The sequence below is a fragment of the Lepidochelys olivacea genome, assembly GCF_965140295.1.
Source record: "Lepidochelys olivacea isolate rLepOli2 genome assembly, chromosome: 8".
NCBI classification, from domain to species: Eukaryota; Metazoa; Chordata; order Testudines; family Cheloniidae; genus Lepidochelys; species Lepidochelys olivacea.
This window is the reverse complement of record NC_140418.1, coordinates 21,115,502-21,139,012: the sequence shown is the minus strand read 5'-3', so window position 1 is coordinate 21,139,012 and position 23,511 is coordinate 21,115,502. Positions and strand designations below refer to the sequence as shown.

Here is a 23,511-nt window from a genome sequence, read left to right as displayed (position 1 = left end):
CCTAAGGGCAGCCACTTAGCATCATATATGAATGTGGAGGAACTCTTTTCCCCCATTCCCAGCACTGTGACCTGACCTGTAAATGACCCATGACATTTATATCCCCACTTAGATCAAAGACTTTACTTAGCTTGGACAAAGGGTCAATTGTATTACCTGCACACAGACCACTCTGAGAAACTGGGGATATTAGTTTCCCCCAATAAAGTTGGGTCAAGAGAGGACTCAGCTGGTCTTACTCCCCAGCTTTTGAGGTCTGGAAATACCTATTTTCTTCAGGTTCCTATGCGGTGTCCATCACCATGGTATCTGAGCACAGTAGAAGGTGCAGTGCTGTGCAGCCAGAGACAAAAGCTTCTATGTCCTCAGCTCCGTTTCCCATTTGGCAGAAATACGGTGCCTTCTGTTTTGAAGGTGTCTCCCTTTTTGAAGAGTGAGTCTGTGGTGTCTTATCAGTGGGAGTGAAATAATACCATGCAGCTCTGCTGGCATATGCGCCAACTGTGTGTGTGTGTGTGTGTGTGTGTTATGCATCCCTCTGCCGCTGTCTTAACCATATATGCTAGAGCTGTTCTCTCTCTCCTGGAAATTTTGCAACCCTCCTTCTGCTGTTAGAAGTGACACACACAATAGTTTCCAGGGAGAAGGTCTCAACATCCCTTATGGAGCCTTTATATTTCCATCCACTTCTAATCCCTCCTGACCCCACGTCCCATCTGGCTGCTGCCTTTCTGGCTAAGGAGGAACATTCATGAGTCACTTCAGAGGCCATCACAGGGTTGGAAAGATCATTGTTGAGTGATATCAGGCACTTCTTAACCTCCTTCCCAAGTGGCTGAGGATAGGATAGCTGACATCACACTTTTTAGCCTAACATTTTTGAATAGTTTAGTGTAGGCTTTAACACATGCTAAAATCTGGGAACTTCACTAGACTTTAACTCTGCCAGTTGAGCATATGTGTGGACATGGCCTTTAATTAGTCTGTTCAGACATGCTAGCTAATGTTTGTGGACGTCACACCTTTAAATCCTAGTCTAGACAAGGCCTGAAAGCACCTGGGCAGTGCAGATGATTCAGAATGAGCCCAGCTGCACTCAAAAGGGCTCAGTCAATGGGTAAAACTGAAGAGGTCCAATCCTGCTTGCATTACACATGTGTGAAGTGTTGTGCTCCTTGATGGGCCCACTTGTGAGCAAGCCTAGTAAGATTTGGCCCAAGAGCCAATTGTGGGAGGTGCCTTCCTCTTTCCTGCTCCCCTCACTGTGGTAAATCCTGGAAGACTTTCTCTTCTTCAGTGTTACTGAGCTGGGGATTCCTCACAGCACATAGGTCTCCCACTTCTATCAAACTAGCCCTGTTCCCACTAGCAGATAGGCTATGGGGAACGGGAGGAATGTTGGAATCGTAAGGCCCTGTCTATATGTACAACACTATAGTGGCACAGCTGTACTGATACAGTCGTGTTGCTGCAGCATGTCTGGTGAAGACACTCTTTGCTGATGGGAGAGCGCTCTTCCATTGGCAAAATGAAGCTGCTGCCGCTCAGAGGTGGTTATGTTGGCAGGAGAAGCTCTTCCGCTGACAGAGCGCTGTGCACAGGTTGGTGTAACTTACGTTGCTCGGGGGAGTGGTTTTTTGACATAAGTTATGCCAACATAGGCTGTAGTGTAGGCATAGCCTTACTTCCTGCTCCACGGATGTGAGCCCTGAACTTGCTTTGCCAGCTGTAAAACAGGATTGTGATGCTGGCATGGCAACTTCTCTTTGGCCTGGCCCTCACTGGGTGGGTGGGGGGATCGATCTAAGTTATGCAACTTCAGCTACGTGAATAATGTAGCTGAAGTCGACGTACTTAGACCTACTCACCGCGGTGTCCTCACTGTGGTGAGTCGACTGCTGCTGCTCCCCCGTTGACTCTGCCTGCGCCTCTCGTGGTGGTGGAGTACAGGAGTCCACGGGAGAGCACTTGGGGCTCGATTTATTGCGTCTAGACTAGACACGATAAATCAACCCCCGCTGGATCAATCACTGCCCACCGATCCTGTCGGGTAGTATAGATGCCAGACATCCCTATGTGTTGATATATAATCAGACCATTCAGTTTGCTGAACATTCTTCATACTTTGTCTGGAAATGGAGGGGAAGTAGCAAAAAAATGATCATTTTGCAGAGATTCTTGAGGTTAACTTTTCTCCAAGATGAAGGGGCTGGTCTCACTCCTCAGGCTGGATTGCCTGGACTTTACAGCTCTCTAGCCCAAATTCTAAGTGACACCATTTCATTCATGCAGTGGGACAGTAACCCTGCAGTGACCCTTCCATTCCAACAGTGTTGTAAGAGACTCCAGCTCTGTTTCAGGACTCTGCCATTGTGGGATATTGCCAGTGAGTGTGTCCTAAGGCTACGTTGCAAATCGTAAGAGGCAAAGTCCAAGAGCACAGTTTAAAAATAATCGTTACAAGCAGCAGAATGGCAGATTGTCATTCTGCTCTGCTCTGCCAAGTCTTGGGTTCTGATAAATGAATGGTTTTTTTTTTTTTTTTTAAATCTGTAGTTTGCTAGTTGAAATAGACTAAATTTTCCTTTAAAGGATATTGCCCAGTTTCTTTTTATAGTTCCATTGTTTGTAATACCCTCCTAGAAGCCTAAAAGTAAACTTTCCCTGCCAAATCTAGTTTTCATCTGTTAAGCAAACAGAGAGATTTTCATTTTAAGGCAGCTGCAGTTAACATGTTTTGTGATATTGGTGAATAATTTATGTCATCCCCTCATTGCTTCTTTCATTTGTACAATCCCATTCTCCTCAATTCTGTTAGAACTCCTCTCAGGTTATAGTTTTTAAATAGTAAACTGCTGTTGCAGAGCACAAAACAAAACTCTGTGTATTCTACAGAAATGATGAGGGTTTTTTTTGTTTTTCTTAGATTTCACTGTAGCATAATGATATTTTTGGGTTGTGTGTGCATGGGAAGAATCCCACAAAACTAGTGTCCGGATTAGGTGTATTGTTGCAAATTACATATGCACTGTGTGTGTGTGCGCATGCGTGCACACAAAGTTACCTTGAGTATTGCTGCAAGCTGGGTAAATGCCCATGCAGATGTCTGTAACTACCTGATTTGCATATATAGTTACCCAGGTACTTTAAAAAAGTACTGGATTGGCATGCAAAACACATGCACAAATTTGCCTGAAAGTCTGGCCCTTGATGTTTACAATTCATAGGAGTTTTCCCCATGTTGACCTAAAAATGATTTTTAAGGTAAATTATGTTTGGGTCTAAAGCCCAGACTCTTTAAAGCTTAGAAGGTATCTTTTCTGCAAGGCAGTCCTAGAGCTTCTATCATATACAGTGAACCAGCTACTAGTAACTTCATTTGCCAAATAAAATGTGCATAACACTAATCTGAAACCAGATCTAGAATATTAAAGAAGAAGTGACTTCCTTGAACCAAGGGACTGCTGATCTAAAGAACCACAATAACTTATCAGTTGCTCAAATGTTCTGAACAGAAGATGCCATCTGCAGAAACTGAAGTGGCAGCCTGGAGACTTTGTGCCCCTTGAACTTTGAAATAAAGAGTTTGTGGTTCAAACTTAGTCAGTTGGATAGCATCCATAGTCACCATGTATAGTTGGATTATTTTTGAACCATATTGGCTGCGTAGCTTTAAAAGGGCATTGGAAGTCCTACAATCCTCGAGAGAATGACCACATTTACTTGGGGTATGGCTGGAATGTCCTATGAGGAAAGATTTAAGGAGGTGGGTATGCTTAGTCTGGGGAAATATGTGGTTGAACAATGACTTATTGGTAAGGAATCCATCCAGGGGTCACACAGAAAACTAGGATTTTCATTATAGAATAAAAACTGGGAAAGCAGAGGGTTCGATCCTCCATGTTAGGAAAACTTCTTCACTCAAGGGGTTACGGCTGGCAGGCAGGCTGATCCTGGTAAAGGGCAAGGGGTGGCTCAAAGGTCCTTTCCATCACAACTTCCTAGAAGGTCCCTTAGCAACTTCCTGTGTTGCCTTCAGCTGTGGTGTCATTGCAAAATGTGACATTTCTTTTCAATAGGCTGTGATGCTGCTCTTTTCCTGTTAGTCGTGGTCTCAAGGCAAAACATTTGAAACCATTGGAGCACCGGCTTCCCCCAAAGTTCACGGGGGTTTGGACCCGTCTTTACTCTCTGTCCTAGTCTGTTGTGTGGTGTTAAATAGCTGCTATGTCCCACTACAGTGATCTCTCCATGTCCTTACCTGCTTTCCCCCTAGGGACTGGGGCTTAATTAATGTTTGTGAAGCATTTTTGGGTCCTGAAAAACACTATAGAAATGCAAAGTACTACTAGTTTTGTTTCTCTGTCTGTATATCTTAACACTGACTACCTAAAATACCCTAGCACAACAAAACTGTAAAGGACCAAATTCTGCCTGTGGTTGCATAGGGTATGTATACGCTGCAATCAGGGGGTTTAATTGCAGCACATGTAGGAATACCTGGGCTAGCTTTGATTAAGCTAGCTTGCTAAATATAGCCATGTAACCGCAGCAGCACTGGGCTAGTTCCCCAGGTATCTGTACTCGGGTGGCTAGTTTCTGCTGCTGCTGCTTCTGCTGTCACTGTCACATTGCTATTTTTAGCAAGCCAGCGACCTACCCTTTGGAAGTTAATGGGAAAGCTCTGTGCTTGGGTCTCAAAACCAGAAGTAGTCAGTAGCTTTCATGTTAAATTGCAGTTACAAAATTCTTTGAAAGAGATAAGGACATTAGATCTTTGAATCAAGGGTCCTGCACAGTCTTTCTTTTGAGAGGGGAGCTCTCTTTCATCTGTTCCATGTAGCACTGGGAAATGGGGAAACAAGAGAACCCATATGTTTGACCTTCCGTGTGACTCGTAGCAAAGTTTGACCTTCCGGGTGCATGTGTCTTGGGACCGAGGAATCTTTGCCTAAAGGGTGAGGGAAGCCCAGGAAGCGGGGTCTCTGATCACAGTACGGGTGCATATGCTTTTCAGACCAGCTGTTCCTTTTCCTTTCACTCAGATAATGCCTCGCCCCATCTGATTTATAAAGTAGCAAAATGTGGAGATCTAGCACCCCTTGGGAGTTGGAACAGGGGTGAATCCAAGCAATTAAAAGTGTTTGATATGTATAGTCCAGCAGACTCCAGGGCAAGTGGGCAATTAGATTGCTTTCTCTTGTTGGCATGCTGGGGTACTACTCTATCCATCCTCATCTCACTGTCTCCTCCTACTTCTTTCTGTGCCCATCTTCATCCCATGGTCTCCTGACTTCTCCCTACTCCACTATCCAGCAGCATTAATGCTGCTGTTTCTATCTCTATCTGTCTAAATTAAACATGAACGTGGAGGATCAAGATGCCCTGCAGTTGTTGCTGGAAAGTATTCCTCTCTTTCCCCCCGCTCCCCACTGGTGCTGTCTTTGCCGACTGAACCAGAACGTCTGTGCTTCTCGCTTGCTTGGCTCGTGAAACAGGCTGTGCAGGCGCAAGGGAATAGCAAAACTTTCAAAGCCAGCCAAGCATGCTAGTAAATGGAGCTGTCAGATTGTCTCCCCTCTCCTGGCCTGACACTGGCCCAGAGAGGCATCTGATGGGCTTCTCAACTGTCCTGCAGCATGAAAGCTAGAGAGATCTCCACTTTCCCCTCCACAGCCCTGCACTCCTGCTGTGGAAAAGGGCACGGAGACCAGTGGACAGGGGCCAAAAGCAAGCAGCACACAGCCAAGAATTTTCTTTGTTTCCAGTCACCTCCCGTCTCTTTCTTTTCCTCTTATAATTTTCCTCCTCCTTCATCTTTTCTATTAACCCCTGCTCTGTTTTGGTCAGTTCTCTCAGCTGGTTTGGTTCCCCTGCCCCTTTGGATTATTTCTCCCCACTGCTTTCTAGGAGTGCAGAACAAGTCAACATTCCCAGAGATAAGAGTAGCATTGTCTCCCTGGTGTTTGGGGTGGGGGTGAGGTGGAGGGACTGATGCTTTTCCATCTGCTGGAGAAAGAGATTGTGGAAAAATCTACAGAGGTTTATTGTACGTAGTGTCTCTCTGGACATAGGACCACACAGGCTCAAACCCATTTGAAATCACTCTGCAGACAGCTTCTCTCTGATGGAGGTTGTTATATCTGGCTTTGTGTTAGTAACCGTGCTGAGTGTCTGTGGACTGACACTCTTACCAGTGAAGGGTCAGCAGCACCAAACTTCCTAGGAGCCCAACCCAGGAAATTATATCCCAGGTGTCAACAACATTTTCCTGTTTTGTGATGTAAATGATTACTATGCCTCTTGAGTGGCATGGGATCAATTTGGAGGGATTCTACATTTGGCAGCCAGTACTACAATACTGTGACAAATCTGCGGCCACCTATGACTTCACAGTGTGCCTCGCAGTACAGAGCATGGCCACTCAGAACTTCACAGCAGCTGCAGGGAGAGAACATTCTTCTCCCTGCTTGAAACACACAGGCCCCTATCACTTGAACTCAGGAAGAATCTCCATTAGCAGCATAAGGGCTATGACTCACAGCTGAGCAGCACTGGTTCTGTGCAGTAAAGGGCAAAAGCCTACTTACACACTGTCCAGTTTGTTCATTATAGTATGGAAGCACTACACTGTAAGAGTCTTGACGGGGGAGGAAGGAAATAGTCACAAGAAACCTCTACTAAGGGCTTTTCTTTACTGCAACGGGTAGCTTAAGTTAGTGCACTTAAGTTACTCCACTCCAACTAGCTACTGTGAGAGCAACCACACTGGAGAAACTACATTGGAGCTACTTGGTGATTGGATTAGCAGCTGATGAGTTGTAACTCAAGCTGCTGCGTCCCTACTGCATTACTTGCTCCAGCTCCGCACCACCCCAGCTTCAAACCCCATGGGCCAGCTAGCTCCAACTAGAGATTGTTTGTGTGTGGATGGGAGTCAGGTTAGGGGCAAAACTAGAGTTCTACCATCCGCTAACAATGCAGTGAAGATATGCCCTAAACCTCTCTAACAGATGAGGGAGGAAATACAGTGCTTTGCATTTGGATCTGACTGTAGGAGTTTGGGGGTGTGAGGTGAGATGTGAGGTTATTCTGGTACCATGTGTGGTGCTCAGGGCCAAGTGATCTCTGGTTTCTGGTGCTGATGGGATTACTCTGGGATGCACACATGAGGTAGTGAACACTGTCTCCTATAGATGCAGCTGCAGGTCATTGATGTAGAGTGCTAGTCACTTGGACACTGGGATAACTCAGTGATGGGCACAGTATAAGAGATGGAGTAGCTTGCATATTTCTGCTGGGTCATTCTCAACAAGTGTCTTCTCCATTAGTAACTGCGTGTGGCTCTAATAATAGGTGAAGTATCTTTGCCTCTCTCTGAAGAAACCGAGGATTGTGCCCAAATGGGAGCGTAGATGACACCTAGTTAACTCGTCGGCATCTTGACATGAGCCAGATGATCACACCCAGCATGCATAGAGCAGATCTTAATCCTGCATTTCTATATAGGGACATAGTGAAGATTCCATCCAAGTGGGCTGGTCCTGTTCCCCTCTGAGACTTGTAGTATGAGTTTAGGAACACTAGAACTTCCTAAGATGCAGCTACCCCGAGGCTATGTTTTGGCCCACCGTGGCACAGGTGAGTTTTACAAGTTGGGGATGTGGGCTTTATGGAAAGCAGGACTCAACCTGAATCCTGTAGGGAGCCATGTCTGTAGCTACCTGACTCTTGGGCACTGTCTAAGAAAGGTACCTCTAAGGGAGAATTCTTGTTACTGGTGCTGTATGTTCTATTGTGACTTCTGTCTTTTGGCTCAATGCTTGAGGGATAAAGCCTGATACGTGATGTATGTGCTTTATATCCCCTTTTCAGGCTTAGGTGAGGACACCAGCAGAGACTCCTAGAGTCAAATGTAATACGTAGTGACCCCAGTGAATGAGTGGTTTGGTGTTTTGAGGAGGGACTTGGGAATCAAGATTCCTTGGCTCTATTTTTCATTCAGTCACTGACTCATTAAATGACCTTAAGCAAGTCACTTAAACTGCCTGCCTCTGTTTATAAATTGGGGAAGGGTGCCTCAGACAAAATGTGAGACTTAATGTTTGTAAAGTGCTTTATGGTCTTCAACCACTTCAGGAGTTCAAGGAATATTAATTATCAAATGTGTAGTTTCTGGCAATGCAAAGATCCAGCTCCAGCTGTCTCTAAAATAATAATCCCAGTTTCAGACAATACTCCCTAGACATTTAATTTCTTTGAGCATGGGGCTGGGGGGTGGGGTGGGAATCTGGGCTGAACATGCCATGAAGAGACAAAATTTGAACTGAATTCCTGGTCAAATGCTAAACCCCCCATTCTCAGAGATGTGCTGGACTTTGGGATTGCTTGGCTGCTTCTGATGTTTTCCTTTGGGATTTTCATAGTTCCATCCATTCTGCTTTTCTGATGATTCTGTGGCATTTGGAGTCGGCTGATGAAGTTCTCAGTTATATATGTGATGCTACTTCTGGTGGATACCATTGTCAGCAGACCTAGCTAAGGTTTTCCTCATCCTTGCTGTATGCTCCCATTGGGGGTAGGGGGGGGGTAGGGTAGGGTATGGATCTCCCTCTGGGTTGGAGGAAGGCATTTGATTCACTGTAACTTGCCAGCATGTTTCCCCTCCAGTTGCCAGAGTCATTTCTAACATGATAATTGACTGGCAGCTTTCATTGACAGCTCTGTTACGGTTGGCCAAATGCCCTTTGCATCTCTCTAGCAACTTGTCAGTTTTGGCAGTTCTCTTCTTTATTTTTTTTTGGTCCCACTTTCTACTGGCAGGTTCTCATTTTTGAGCTCCACCTGGAGGAATACAGAGGGGTGGAAGGGATTGTGTGTGATATGCAGGAGGTCATATGAGAGAGCCTCTGTAGGGAACAATCCTGCACTGGTCAATAGGATGCACAAGATGACCTAATAGGTCTTTGTCCATCTCTCGCTTCTTTGATCAGTTGGAGTAGGCTTGATATATGCAGAAATGTCTGTTAGCTGGAAATACTGCCTGCCTCTCACCAGTCTTGTTCACTAACTTTTAAAAAGTTGGTACCCCTAACTCTGTGCTCAGTGGGAGGTTTGGGGGAGCCAAGTCACAGGTGTGATTGTCAGAGGGACCAGAATCTCATGTTTCTCTCACTCCATTTTGTGTAAAGGATTATTTAGCTTTCAGCACACAAAGGAATGAGCAAGTGGAAGGTCTGATTAGTTAGGCAAGGGTCTAGCTGAGCTTTGTTCTGTAAGGCTCGCATTGCAACTTCTGAACCCTTCGCAGCCCAGCAAAATCAACATGGAGCTGGAGGGAAGATCTACTCCCCTGTCTTTGGAATGGGTAGTATATCTGAAAAGACAGTCCATGCTGCCTCTACTTTAGAATGGATCTGAGGCCATGAACCATCTTGAGCCTAGACGTCTCTTCTCTTTATTCATATATGGTGTGTGAGGTGAGCATGATGCTGTGCACCCACACCATCTGTTCCTCGTCAGGGCAAGGTCCCTGCCAGGAGTTGTGTTTTTACAGATCTCAGGAGCACAGCCTAGAAGATCCTTTGCTCTCTTATAGGTCTTGGGGTCCAATTAAGCTGTGGTGTCAGAGGGCACAACTCTCAAAGTCCTGCTTACTTATGCCAACCCTAGATTTTTGTGCCTGAGCATCAAACTTAATTGACGTTTAACACAGCTGATGTATACAGCAGCCTGGATGGGAGAGTGGTGCTGGCACTTTCTAGCGATACTGGGTTGGGAGTGAGGAAGAATAAGGAATCCTTTTTCTAAGAAAGAGGAACTGTCAGTTCCTAGGTTTCACAGCATCTGCTAGTTTCTCTCTCCTGTGCACACCCTGCTGTTGGCCTGGGAAGGCCTGTAAATATTTAGACCACTGGGACTGTTAGTCTTGGCTGCTGGCCATTGCACGTGATGGTGTTGCAGTCCCCTTCTGGCTTCTTCGCTGTTTGCTCTTGTCTCCCCACCCCTCTAGGAAATGAGCAAGTTGGAAATGAGCTTTGACTTTCCCCCCTCCTCTCTGCTGCTTAGCTCAGCTGTGCTTGTCACTCTGGGATGGAGCACTTTGGGTGGGTGCAGAGAAATAGGGGAGAGCTGGTTGGAGTGCCAGTAGGACCGCTCCTTGAGGAGCCTCTGTTCCATTGGAAAAGGGGTAATGCTAGTTTTGGTATCCTGTTTCCATAGGATCATAGAAATTGTGTCTGGAGAAGATCTATTAAGTAATTCTGTCCACCTCCGAACACCAACGAGCCAGGGCACGGCTGTCCCACTGAACACTTTTCCACTGAGTTGAGTTGTCCGCTTCCCTCACCTCTGTTCCTCACATGGTGCTGTTCAGACTGGGCTTAGGGTGGTTTCACTGTGGATGAGATTGAATCCACTCAGGCTTCTCCTTACAGGAGCAGGGCCACTGAATTCTGTGGACCCAGAACTTGCACCCTCTGTCCAGCACCAGCCACCTCCCATTACAGAAAGCTCTTCCAGTTGGATGATGTACACTGGTGGGAGGTGCTACACCAACACCGTTTTGCCCTATACTGTGGGTTTTCGAGTGAGATATTTTTCAAAGGTATTTTGGCACTTGGTGGGATTTTTCAGAAGTGCTTAAGCAGGGTAGATTCTGAACTGGCATTCATTTCAATTGGAGTTTTGCAAATCCTATTAGGTGCCTAAAAACCTTTTGAAAGTCTGGTCCTTAGTGGCCCCAGTACCATAAGGGACAGCTGGTCTGGTTTTCTTGTCCTCTGGGCCAGCAGGGGCTAGTATATATAGATGCTGAGCATAGCCCACGGGAGGGGTATAAGGTGGGCTCTGAAGAGAGTAACATGCATTTGTCAGCAACATGGGACCCCTGGCATGAAGGGGGGAATATTCACAAGGGAAGAGCTCTAAAGCCATCTCCCTGCTGGGAAGCTGATGAAACAGCATTTTCCACAGATATTTAGAATTTGCTTTTTCTGCAGATTGTTGGTTGAGCTGGGGGCAGGGGGTGCCATGTAAGACTGTCCTGCTGTTAAATGGAATGTGTAAACCAGTTATACAGGTATTCCAGTAAGACTAGCACCTAAACGAAATGAGTGAAATGGGGAGTAAAGGAAGAATATTCCTACCCTCTTGATTGCAAAGCCATCAGCGCCCTCACCCAACCAAACCTCTTGGCTTATCTCCCCTCTGAGTTTTAAATTCACTTGGGCTCTAGTAAATCGCTTTGCACAAGCTGATTAACATCCCAGTGTAATAAACTGTTGACGCCAAAATGAAGGCAGGCTAGGAATAAACAATGGAGGAAAAATTGGCTTTTCTTCCTGCCCCACTGGCAGGCTTTCTCCAGGCAGGCAGCCAGCAGTGATATAACCCTGTGAAATGCTATGGAATGGATGTGAGCTGGGATATTAGCAGAGCCGCCAACCTAAATGATGTCATACTGGCTGCCTTGCAGACCCTGGTGGGAAGCTAAGAGCAGCTTGGAAGTGCCCTGGAGGAGGCTTAACGCTTTACTGGCTAGAAAGATGTATGCTGTGTTCTGATTTTGTTCAAGTTGGCTGGCACTGACCAGTGAAAGGTGCTCTCTGGTGGCTGGTGGGCTGGAACTGAGAGTTGTATGGGGAAAGCACTCTTTTCCTTGGTTGTGGGGAGAGACCTGCACAAAGGATTACCTAGGCTTTGGTCAACTTAGGTTTACAATCTGTATCCATTAAGACTTTTATCGCTGTCACAGATGCTGCATTCTAGGGCCACTCGGCGCTTTGTGGTATCACCAGAAGTGGTGCCCATAACACTCTACCCAATTCATTACAGTGTATAAAGTGAGGCGGGAAGGAGAAGTAGGTTAAATTTTGGGATGATCATCTGTGTCTTTTCTTAAAAAATGTGCTGGAGTGAAGTCCCATATCCAGAGAACAGGAAGATGATTCCTCACATGGCATCTCCTTTAATCTTGATTTGAAGACATCACCCTTAAGAATACTCAGCTCTCCTCGATCTCCTTTATGATCTCTTGGCTTTAGCTAGTCTTACATTGACAATCCAGTCTGAGATGCTGGATGAATTTTATTCCTAGATTGGATGCCATAGTATCTGGACACCCAAGCATATGTGATGGACAAAATAGTTAGGTGTTTCTCTTTCCCCTGGTCTTAGCTTCAGGTTCTAGTAGTGACACTGGATGCTGGTCAGATTGCATTCTGGAGAAATGGATGGCTCTGTGGTGAAAAATTTAAAAATGTAATGGATTATATTTTAATTCAGTTATACTTGAGCCATGTTCTTGCCAAAGCATCATCTAAAGTTTTATCGCTTCTGTTAACCTTGGTCTTCCAAAAGTTGTCCTCATCTTTTGTTGGGTGGGCTTTTGAATTTCTGGCAGCATAAATGTGAGCATATGTTGAAGGGGGTTGGGGAGGGAAAAGTGACCTTGCTTTTGGCCACGGTATTGCAAAGTTTGCAATACCAAGAGCTACGCTGGCACTTTGTCAGGAGCCCAAGGATCATCTTCTATTTTGTGTGAAATATATAAAGTACTAAATAACAAATCATCACCTAATTCTATTATTTGTCTGCCTTCAGCCACAGCAGATGAATCACAATTGCTTATTTTTGCATTCATTACCAATTAAAAACCCGTGGTTCATCACCAGCACTTTGAATAACCTACAATTATAGGAATTAATTACAGATTGCTTTATAGAACAGGAAGATAACTGACCTAAAACAAGTTAAAAGTAAACCAACCTCAAGGCATTCAGAGCCATTAGAGGAAATGCAGAGCGATCTCTGAACTTGCTGGGATCATAAGAACTCAACAGGCTACAACTCTGTGCTGTGCCACGTATTCTGTACCAGTGCACATTCACAGAATTTATGTCCCCCCCACAGATTTATTTGCTTGCCTGCAGAGAAATGGCTTTCTGATGGGGAAGCAAAGGGAGGCCACAAGAGTGGTCATGCGACCCTCCCCAGGAGTATGTTTTGGGTGCCCAGGGCAGCCACCAGAGAGGTAAATCACTGTGGGGCAGGAGGCAAGATTGGGGAAGACCCAGCTGGTGGCTCCTACCCTGCGCTGGGCTCAGCTGCTAGTCCCGGCTGGTCTGGGGAGGACAGGACTTCCTTTTCCCTTGCACGGCATCCAGAGCTGGGTCAGACCCACCCCCAGATTTCTCTCCTGGCTGCAGAAAGCTCTGCAAGCTCTCTTCCCCCGCCCCACTTCCTGCACCCATTGCTCCTCAGCTGCAGGGAGAGGGATTCCTGTACAGGGAGCTGCCCAACCCCCATGCAACCAGACCCCCTCATACCCAGACCCTCCTGCCAAGCCTCACCCCCCACCAATGAGCCCCACTCTCCCTGCACCTGGATCCCCACCCTACTGAGCCCCAACTAGGTACATCTGGAGCCCCACTGAGCCTGCCACACCCAGTCCCCCCCCCATCCAGACTCTCCCTCCCCCCCCCCAATCTCTCAGCCCCAGCCATCTTCACCTGGAACCTCTTGCAGAGTCCCGTTACTGTTGCACCCAGAACCCCCCAACAAGCCCCTGTGCATATGTATTCCCCCACTGAGCTGCCCACACACAGATTGCCCCACACAGAAACCCTCCACATTAAGCCCCTCCACACTTGGATCCTGCCTTGCTGAGCCTGCCTGCCCACACAGAGGGGCAGGGCCCTCGGGTGTTTCTGGGGCAGGCCAGGTCCTTGCGCTGTGTCAGGGTTGGGTGCAGCCTCACCGCCGAGTCTGTGCCCGGTGCTGGGGAAGCTGCACAGTGATATCCCACCTCTGTGCAGCCAGTGGCCTATGCTCCCCAGTGCTGTGCTTGAGCCTCCACATTTATTTGACAAATAAAATTTACAGTATTTTGCAGAATTTTAAAATATTGTGTGCAGAATTTTTATTTTTTTGGCACAGAATGCCCTCAGGAGTAACCATCTAGTGCACTAAGAATATTTCTTAATATAATTTTGGAACCCATGGGAGCGAGCTTACAGATCAGGAGACTTGGGCTAGTGAGGCTTGGGCTAGTGCACTAAAAATCGCTGTGTAAACAGCACTTTGAAGCTGTGGCTGGAGCTGGAGCTCAGGCTCCAAAGCCTAGGGAGGTGGGTGTAGACATATCCTTCTGACCATGGTTGGGATGCTTGTGGTGATGGTATAGCTACTAACTGTTGATCTGTCTGGTGGTGGTGTGACTTTGTTTTATTTTGTGTTTGATGTTTATGTGATGTTACAGAACTCTTGAAATCTTTTCAGTGACTAATGCCCATGTATGCTGCTACTAAATCATCTGGGTCACAATTATGAACTGAACATTTTGTTCTGTGTGATGTCTTTTTGGATAAATTATTCATTAAGCTCCATTGCAGGAAAGGACTTGACGCTCATGCCTAACTTTTGACTTCAGTGGGACTAAAGTGTGTGCTTAAGTCCTCTATTAATAGAGATGCTTTACTGCGTTGGGATCTACCAGTGGGACTCTGGAAGCTGCCCTAACTTTCAATATTGTAGGAATGGTGCAGATTGTTCTATTGATGTCACTCTTCTCTAATCCCCTTCTCTGTTCCCCACAGGTGTATATAATCAAAGTCACCTGGTCCAATGGTTCCACAGAAGTCATTTATCGACGGTACAGCAAGTTCTTTGACCTGCAGGTAAGAATCTTGACATCCCTTATGTTTTTTTGGTTTTGAGGTTCCCATACAAGGACATATTGCTTATTCTGCATTTTTGTATTCCTTTTTTGCATTATACGAAGATTTATAATGTTTTAATTTAGGAGTCTATGTGTCTTGGTTTTTTTTTTTTGGTTTTTTTTAATGTAATATTTACACAACCTTGAAAACCAAGCCTTTGGCTAGACTCTCTTGTAGCTGAACTGTGCAGAGTTGCTTATACACAGTTTTGTCAGTTCATGAAAGTGGCTAAGAAACAGACAGAGGGTTAGGGAGACACTCCTAATTTTATGACAGGTGCCCTGTAGCTTTTGCATGTACGAATATTGTCTTTCTACTGTTTCCCTCATTAGATGTCTGATGTACAGAGATGATAGCTGTTACCTACCAGAAGTCTATCTAATGTTGTTCAGTTTGGGGATATCATTCTTTCAGTGTCTAAACTGCAGTTTGCCCTCTCTGGCCTCTTGTTGCTATTTGGGGAGAGTTAAGGTCACTTGCTGAAATTTATCAGGAATCCAATCCTAAAGGGAGAACATTCTGAAGACTAAGGGTGCTTCTCAGAGCCTTTTCCGGACTCTGCATTGAGACAGCAATTAGTTCCAGCCCTGTTCAGGGTGAACGTTCACACTGGATGAATGGAATGCTCGTGTCTTTGCCTTCTCTACCGCCTTTACGTCCTTCATTGGCCAACTGTGGATGCTAAACACCATTCTTCATAATCTGTGGCTGTCTTCTTGTGACTTGAACTACGAGGTCCCTGTCTGTTTTTTTTGACTGATGCAATGTCTTCTCATAGAAATAGTTACCATATCCTAAATGGAGGTTTTTGGGGATGTGACTAAATTAACAGAGATTATAGATCGGCTCCAATGTGTTCGCATTCGAACTGGAAGGTGTGATTTCCAGCTTGGGTAGACATATCTGCACTAGCTCTGATTTAGTGCTTTACAAATAGCAGTGTAGCTTAGGCAGCATGAGCGACAGGGCAACTAACCCGTCCCATTGCCCATGCTGCCACAGCTACACAGCTATTTGTAACACTGAGTACATACCTAGACTTTCAGACAGGATTGTACTCGGGGCAGGTCGTCCGTCTGTCCTGTCGCCCCTGTTGCCACAGCTACACTGCTATTTTTAGCATGCTAGCTCAGTCAGCATTGGAAATAGGCTTAGTCTGAACTTGGAGCAAGAAAATGATTCTTTCTTTCACAGTATAATAAACCGTGTGAAAGTGTTGAGAGCCCCCTTTGGAAGTGGAGGAGGGTTGAGATAAGAACAGCCATACTGGGTCAGACAAGTTGTCCGACTGTCCCAGTATCCTGTCTTCTGAAGCAAGGCCGGATTAACCAGTAGGCTAATAAGGCTAGCCTTAGGCCCTCCTATTTTTAGGCCCTACTGGTCGGGCAGGGGGCGTGGCCGGGACCGGATGAGGGGGAGCAAGCTTGCTCATGCAGCCTTGCTGGAGTGCTCCTGCCAGCAGGAAAGGCAAAGCAGCCCCCTCTGGCTTGGAAGGAGCTCAGCCGGCAGCCTGCTGCTACCAGTCCCTCCTGTCTGCATCTCCCCGTGCTGCAGGAACACACTGCAGGGTATCCGGTTAACACTGGTGACCGGACACTAAAAATAAGGTTAACACAGGAGCCAGTGCCAGCCGTGGGTGTAGTATGAGCAGGCATTGTCTCCCTACCCAGGACCCCCCACCCCCGATTTTTCTGGAGCTCTGCTTAGCTGTCAGGGAGGGAAGAAGCTCCCTCTGTCCCCATCCTTGGCTGAGGCTGGCAGGCAGCTCCAGGATGCTGCCTTCTGGGTCCTAGTGCCTGTCAGCTTCTATGCGTGCTGAATCCCATTTCTGGACAACTGATGAGTGCCTGTGTGTGGGGAGGGCAGGGCAAGAGGGTGGCGGTGGGAAGAGGCAGTACCAGAGTGGTAGGGTGGGAAGCTTGCACAGAAGCTGCGCACATTCTATCCTGCTCCAGCCAGAGCTATTGCCCCTCCCATGTATAAGGAACAAATTCCCACACATTTGTAGGAAAAACAAAACATCCCATTCTGGATACCAGTACTCTAACTTTTACAGTATCTTCCATCGAGGGGCTTCAGATTTATGATGCACTGTGTTCAATACTGTATTGAACTGTACTAAAAATCAAAGAAATCCAATTTTTTTCTTTGGTGTATTTTTCTGTACTGGGATGCACTGGCAACCAAGTTCTTTTCTTATGCTCAGCCTAGTTCCTCAGGCCAACACATTTGTGCTTTTAAGGGGTTGCAAAAGCACTGGAGGAAGCTCAACACACAATGTTATAGGTTTCTCCATCCCCTCTCTCTCAAGGATTTTAAATCCACTTCTCAGCAGGCTGTGATAGAAAGACTGAAAGAATAGGCTAAATGTACGTTCTGTCCATTTGCTGGTTCTCTAACAGTTCAATCCATCATAAAAGTACCTCACATTTGATTTATTTTGAGTTTTATTCCAAAACCTTAAAGCTAAATAAACCTAAAGTTAGTCCTCATTTTCTGCCCCAGCTCAAACTAACTTCGTTCCCAAGTGGAAAATGTTGGGTGAGCATGGAATGTGAGTGATTTGAGAAGGGAATGAGAACACAGGCCAGTTCCTGCTGATAGTTACACCCGTGTAGCCTTATCAACTTCAGGGGGAACAGATTATTGCACAAGAATAGATTTTGTGCTTCTGCTTTTTCACACTTGATATAAGCAGAATCTCATTCACTGTCCTCCCCTAAACTCTGAGCACTTAAGGGAAAAAAATAAGCAAGGTCTGCTTGATTTACCCATGCAAACGAAACAGGAAGCTCTCCCTTCATTCTACACCAGCCTTAAACACCAGACCTGATGTAACAAGGGTGTCACTACAGCAGCCTTGGTTGGACTGTTCTTTTGAAAGAACCTTAATGGTTCTTTTAAGATGCTGATTTTCAATGAAGTCTTTTTTTTCACTGGGGGCAGAGAACTCAACAGGGAATAGCTCTGTTTTTTCAAGTCCTAGTCACTCAAAAGCTGAAAGGCTTTAGATTAAGTTTGTTTAATGTTTGTACAGTGATTTTGAAGAGCTAACATATACAGAAGTGCTAAATATTATGACTGGGCAACCGTCTGAAGATCTGTGTCATTTCTAGCTGTTACCTTTTTCTTACAGAAAGCTTAAAACAAACAAATGCAAACTGTAGGGGGCTGGTGCACACAGAACACATACTTAAAAAACCCCATGTCAGAGCTGCTGATCACACATTCTAGAATAGATAATACTTAGCCCTGCCATGAGTGCAGGGGACCAGCCTAGATGACCTCTCGAAGTCCCTTCCAGTCCTATTATTCTATTCTAATTGTGGAAGAGCTTGGTGACAGAATGGCCTGATGTGGTGAATCATTGGTGATTAACTACACAAACTGGGTATCATCCCACAAATAATGTTTGGGTTCAATTTGAAAACAGTAATTCATTTTTCTCAGCCAGTGCAAAACTGGGAGGCAGCTTTCAGAGCAAGACAGCCTAAAATACAATGCCACTCAATGTAATTTTCCCACTACTACTTCCTCTACTTCAGTGGATTTTACACAATAAAAGCTGGCTGCCTCCAAGACTGCAGTTAGAGTGAGATATGGACTCTACACCACATACCCTAGCTTGGGAAAAACACCTGCAGGGCTTGGCTTTGAACTGTGCCATGTGGAGAGCTGAGGGTAGAAGCACAAGGTTGACAGAGGTGAGCAGGATGGGGAATGTTGCAGTGTTCATCCACATACAGATGAGTATTCCACTATCTAGGAGGAAGGAGGCCTAAGAGAAGGACCACATAGCATCAGTATCTGTTTGAAGAATGGAGTGTCATGAGAGTAGAATAAACTTGTTAATTTTACATAAATAATATGTATGTATTGTGACAGGGTCAGGCCAGATGTCTACAGAAGAGTGACAGAAGGCAGATATACTAGCCCCAGGTTAAGTAGGGCCCATTTCCCTGGGTAAGGTAATAGGGAAGCTTCCAGAACAATCAGGAACTTTCTGGAAACAATTAAGGCAGACAGGCTGATTAGAACACCTGCAGCCAATCAAGAAGCTGCTAGAATCAATTAAGGCAGGCTAATCAGGGTACCTGGGTTTAAAAAGGAGCTCACTTCAGTTTGTGGCGTGTGTTCAAGGAGCTGGGAGCAAGAGGCACAAGAAGCTGAGAGTGAGAAGGCATACTACGGGAAGACTGAAGTACAAGCATTATCAGACATCAGGAGGAAGGTCCTGTGGTGAGGATAAAGAAGGTCTTGGGAGGAGGCCATGGGGAAGTAGCCCAGGGAGTTGTAGCTGTCACGCAGCTGTTACAGGGGCCACTGTAGACAGCTGCACTCCACAGGGCCCTGGGCTGGCACCCGTAGTAGAGGGCAGGCCTGGGTTCCTCCATCCCCCTCCCACCCCCACCCCCAACTCCCTACTTGATACTGGAGGAGTTGACCTGGATTGTGGGTTCCACCAGAGGGGAAGGTCTCTGGCCTGTTCCCCGATCCACTAGGTGGATCAGCAGAGATTGCGGGGATTGTTGTTCGTTCTTTTTCCCCATGCTGGACAGTGATGAGGTTAACTGAGTGAATGGCAGATTTGAGCCACGAAAGTGGCCAAACTGAGGGATGCTGTGGACCTCTGAGGCGAGCAAATCCGGCAATAAGCTCAGGACCCACCAAGGCAGAGGAGGAACTTTGTCACAGTATAGAAATGTTTGATGACTTCATAATTTTTTTTTACAATATGTAATTCATACTTGGGACCTTCCCTCCCATTAGCCTTAGGCCCCTCATAACCGTAATCTGGCCCTGTTCCAAAGTGGCCAACGCCAGGTACTTCAGAGGGAATGAACAGAACAGGTAATCATCAAGTGATCCATCCCCTGTCATCCACTCCCAGATTCTGGCAGTCAGAGGCTTGGGAAATCCAGAACATGCAATAGCATCCCTGACCATCTTGGCCAACAGCCACTGATGAACTTATCTAATTATTTTCTGAACCCTGTTTATAGTTTTGGCCTTCACAACATCCCATGGCAATGAGTTCCATAGGTTAACTGTGCATTGTGTAAAGAACTACTTCCTTTGTTTTTAAACCTGCTGCCTATTAATTTCTTTGGGTCAAGAAAGTGAAGGAGTAAATAACACTTTCTTATTTGCTTTCTCCACACCAGTCACGATTTTATAGACCTCTAACATATCCCCTCTTAGTCATTGCTTGTCCAAGCTAAGAAGAACCAGTCTGTTTAATCTCTCCTTGTACAGAAGCTGTTCAATGCCCTTAGTCATTTTTGTTTCCCTTCTCTGTACCTTTTCCAATTATATATCTTTTTGAGATGGGGTGACTAGAATTGCATACAGTATTCAAGGTGTGGGCATACCATGGATTTATATAGTGGCATTATGATATTTTCTGATTTATTTTCTATTTTTGTAAAGGTTCCTAACATTCTGTTAGCTTTTTTGATTGCCGTTGCACATTGAGTGGATGTTTTCAGAGAACTATCCACAGAGACTCCCAAGATCTTTCTTGACAGCTAATTTAGACCCCATCATTTTGTATGTATAGCTGGGATTATGTTTTACAATATTAATTACTTTGCATTTATCAACATTGAATTTCATCTGCCATTGAGTTGCCAAGTCACCCAGGTAGTGAGATACCTTCACCTCTGCTTTGGACTTAACTGTCTTGAGTAATTTTGTATGATCTTCAAATTTTGCCACCTCAATGTTTTACCTTTTTTCCAGATCCTTTATGAATATGTTGAATAGCGCTGGTCCCAGTACAGATCCTTGGAGGACATCACTATTTACCTCTCTCCATTCTGAAAACTGACCATTTATTCCCAACCTTTATTTCCTGTCTTTTAAATCAGTTATTGATCCACGTGAGGACCGTACCTCTTATCCCATGACTGCTTACTTTGCTTAAGAGCCTTTAGTGAGGGACCTTGTCAAAGGCTTTCTGGACATCTAAGTGTACTATATCTACTTGATCACCCTTGTTCACATGTTTGTTGACCCTCAAAGAATTCTAATAGATTGGTGAGGCATGATCTCCCTTTACAAAGACCATGTTGACTCTTCCCCAGCAAAACATATTCATCTAGATGTTTGACAATTCTGTTCTTTAGTTTCAAACAATTTGCCTGGTACTGAAGTTAGGCTTACAGCCTGTAATTGCTGGGATCGTCACTGGAGCCTTTTTAAAAAATGGGCATCACATTAGCTATCCTCCAATCATTTGGTGCAGAAGCTGATTTAAATGGGTTACATACCACAGTTAGTAGTTCTAAAAGAACTCGAATATGAAATTGCAGAACTCTTGGGTGAATCCATCTGGTCCTGGTGGTTTATTACTGTTTAATTTATCAATTTTGTTCCAAAACCTCCTCTACTGACACCTCAGTCTGTTTTATGTATAACTTTGTTTTAGGACCTATCCTCCACATCCAATCTCTTCCTATGCATCTAAGATTTCAACAGGTGGGTCACTCTGTTAATCTGTAATGCTCCTTGGGTGCTTTTGTTGAAACACCTTCTCAATCAGTCATTCTGGGGATGCTATAGCCTCAAGATGGGTAGATGTCACAGGACATGTTCCTTTAAATAGTCTATCCTGTGTGGATGGGGACAAGGATTGGGTTCCCTAAAGCTTCCTGAAAAAGTGTTCAGATTCCATCCTTAGGATAGTGTGACACTTCATTCATATTCCTAGATTCCTGAGCCTCCTTCCACCCCAAGTGCTACTGCTGTGATATCCCTAGGATATTCCTGTGCCACACTTATCATACAGCTAGGTTATTGCTGGAATGCTTTCAAGAAAATCTCCTCTCAGCTCGGGCACTAGAGCCAAGGATAGTCCTTAATCTACCTCTCCATCTCACACTCCCACCTTTTCTGGTGCCCCCACGGTAAAGCCAATTGTAAATTATTCTTACTCCTGAAGGGCAAGAGCAGCTGAGGAGATCAATATGCTGAGGCTGGGCTTTGTCCCATAATTCTTCCCCCTCTGTGCCCAAGTCTGTAAAATGGATTCTGATGCTTGGAATTTATTATTTTGAGGGAGGGTGGGAACCAGGGTGTGTGCATGGATTACATTGTTGCTCCTCTTTGCCTCGTTTTGCTCTGAAGGAGATCAGGTCTGAACTTCTGCTCAAAGAGTTATGGGAAGAGGCTTCACTTTTGTGTTCCTTAGAGCTGGGTTATACATAGACTATGGTTTGAGAACTGTCTGTGCCCAGCACACTGCTGCAGCATCTCTGGTGCTACCAAATTCTTCAGAACTGGCTCTTGATAGTCTGGCCTATTGTGTACAGTAGCCATACAAGCTGTCTGGGAGGCAGTGTGCTCTAGTGCATTCAACACACAGAGTTGGGAGCCAGGAAATCCCGAGTTCTGAAACCAGTTTTGCCACTTAACCTCTCTTTCAGCTGCCTCTTATGTATAATGTGTCTAATGAAGGTCCCCACCCGATAGACTGTGAAGGCAGTAGTGCAAGGGAAACTAGAATTAATTAGCTCACTTGGCCAGCACTGTTGAAGCATAAAGTCCATGCAAGTGGTGAGTTAACAACCAAACACCACATGGTGGTGGTGTTTTTGCAATGTGAATGAGTCTACCTCTGATCCCTTGAGTAATTTCTCCTCCAGCATTGATTGCTGTGGGGAAGTGGTATAGGTGGCCTCTCCTCATGGTGGATTAACACTGCCATTGCGCTCCACGCCTGGAGGGTGTTTGGTTGCTGCAGACTTTGCAATTATATCACACTGTGTGTGGGGTGGGAAGCCAGGAGAAAAAGAAGTGGAGGGGGTGGGAAATGGCAGCTAGAGTAGAATGGGTTACAGGAAACCTACCAAAGCCCTTAATTCTGGGCAAGCAAGAAAGTGTTTTTTGGGTTTTGTTTTGTTTTTCCCCAAGTGGAGATGAGCCAAGAGGTCTGGCTGAGCTTTGAGTCAAAACACAAACTGAGCTGCTGGAGCCGGCTCTGTGCAGATGAGACTTGGTGGGATAACTCACATGACTGGAGTACTGTCATGGATGGTTATAAACTGTTCAGGAAGGACAGGCAGGGCAGAAAAGGTGGGGGAATAGCACTGTATGTAAGGGAGCAGTATGACTGCTTAGAGCTCCGGTATGAAACTGCAGAAAAACCTGAGTGTCTCTGGATTAAGTTTAGAAGCGTGAGCAACAAGGGTGATGTAGTGGTGGGAGTCTGCTATAGACCACCGGACCAGGGGGATGAGGTGGATGAGGCTTTCTTCCGGCACCTCGCAGAAGCTACTAGATCACACGCCCTGGTTCTCATTGGCGACTTTAATCTTCCTGATATTTGCTGGGAGAGCACTACAGCGGTGCATAGACAGTCCAGGAAGTTTTTGGAAAATGTAGGGGACAATTTCCTGGTGCAAGTGCTAGAGGAGCCGACTACGGGGGGAGCTTTTCTTGACCTGCTGCTCACAAACCGGGAAGAATTAGTGGGGGAAGCAAAAGTGGATGGGAATCTGGGAGGCAGTGACCATGAGTTGGTTGAGTTCAGGATCCTGACACAGGGAAGAAAGGTAAGCAGCAGAATACGGACCCTGGACTTCAGGAAAGCAGACTTCGACTCCCTCAGGGAACTGATGGGTAGGATCCCGTGGGGGAATAACATGAAGGGGAAAGGAGTCCAGGAGAGCTGGCTGTATTTCAAGGAATCCCTATTGAGGTTACAGGGACAAACCATCCCGATGTGTCGAAAGAATAGTAAATATGGCAGGCGACCAGCTTGGCTTAACGGTGAAATCCTTGTGGATCT

At 45.7% G+C, this 23,511-nt stretch overlaps 1 protein-coding gene across 2 annotated transcripts in view; it reads left to right on the top strand.

Moving 5' to 3' along the window:
* Positions 1 to 23,511, top strand: part of SH3PXD2B (SH3 and PX domains 2B) — a 118,942-nt gene that overhangs the window by 5,864 nt on the left and 89,567 nt on the right. For both annotated transcript variants that reach the window (XM_084637428.1, XM_084637427.1), the window contains exon 2: positions 14,598 to 14,678. In XM_084637428.1, coding sequence (XP_084493554.1) covers positions 14,598 to 14,678 — 81 coding nt within the window. The remainder of the gene's footprint in view (positions 1 to 14,597; positions 14,679 to 23,511) is intronic.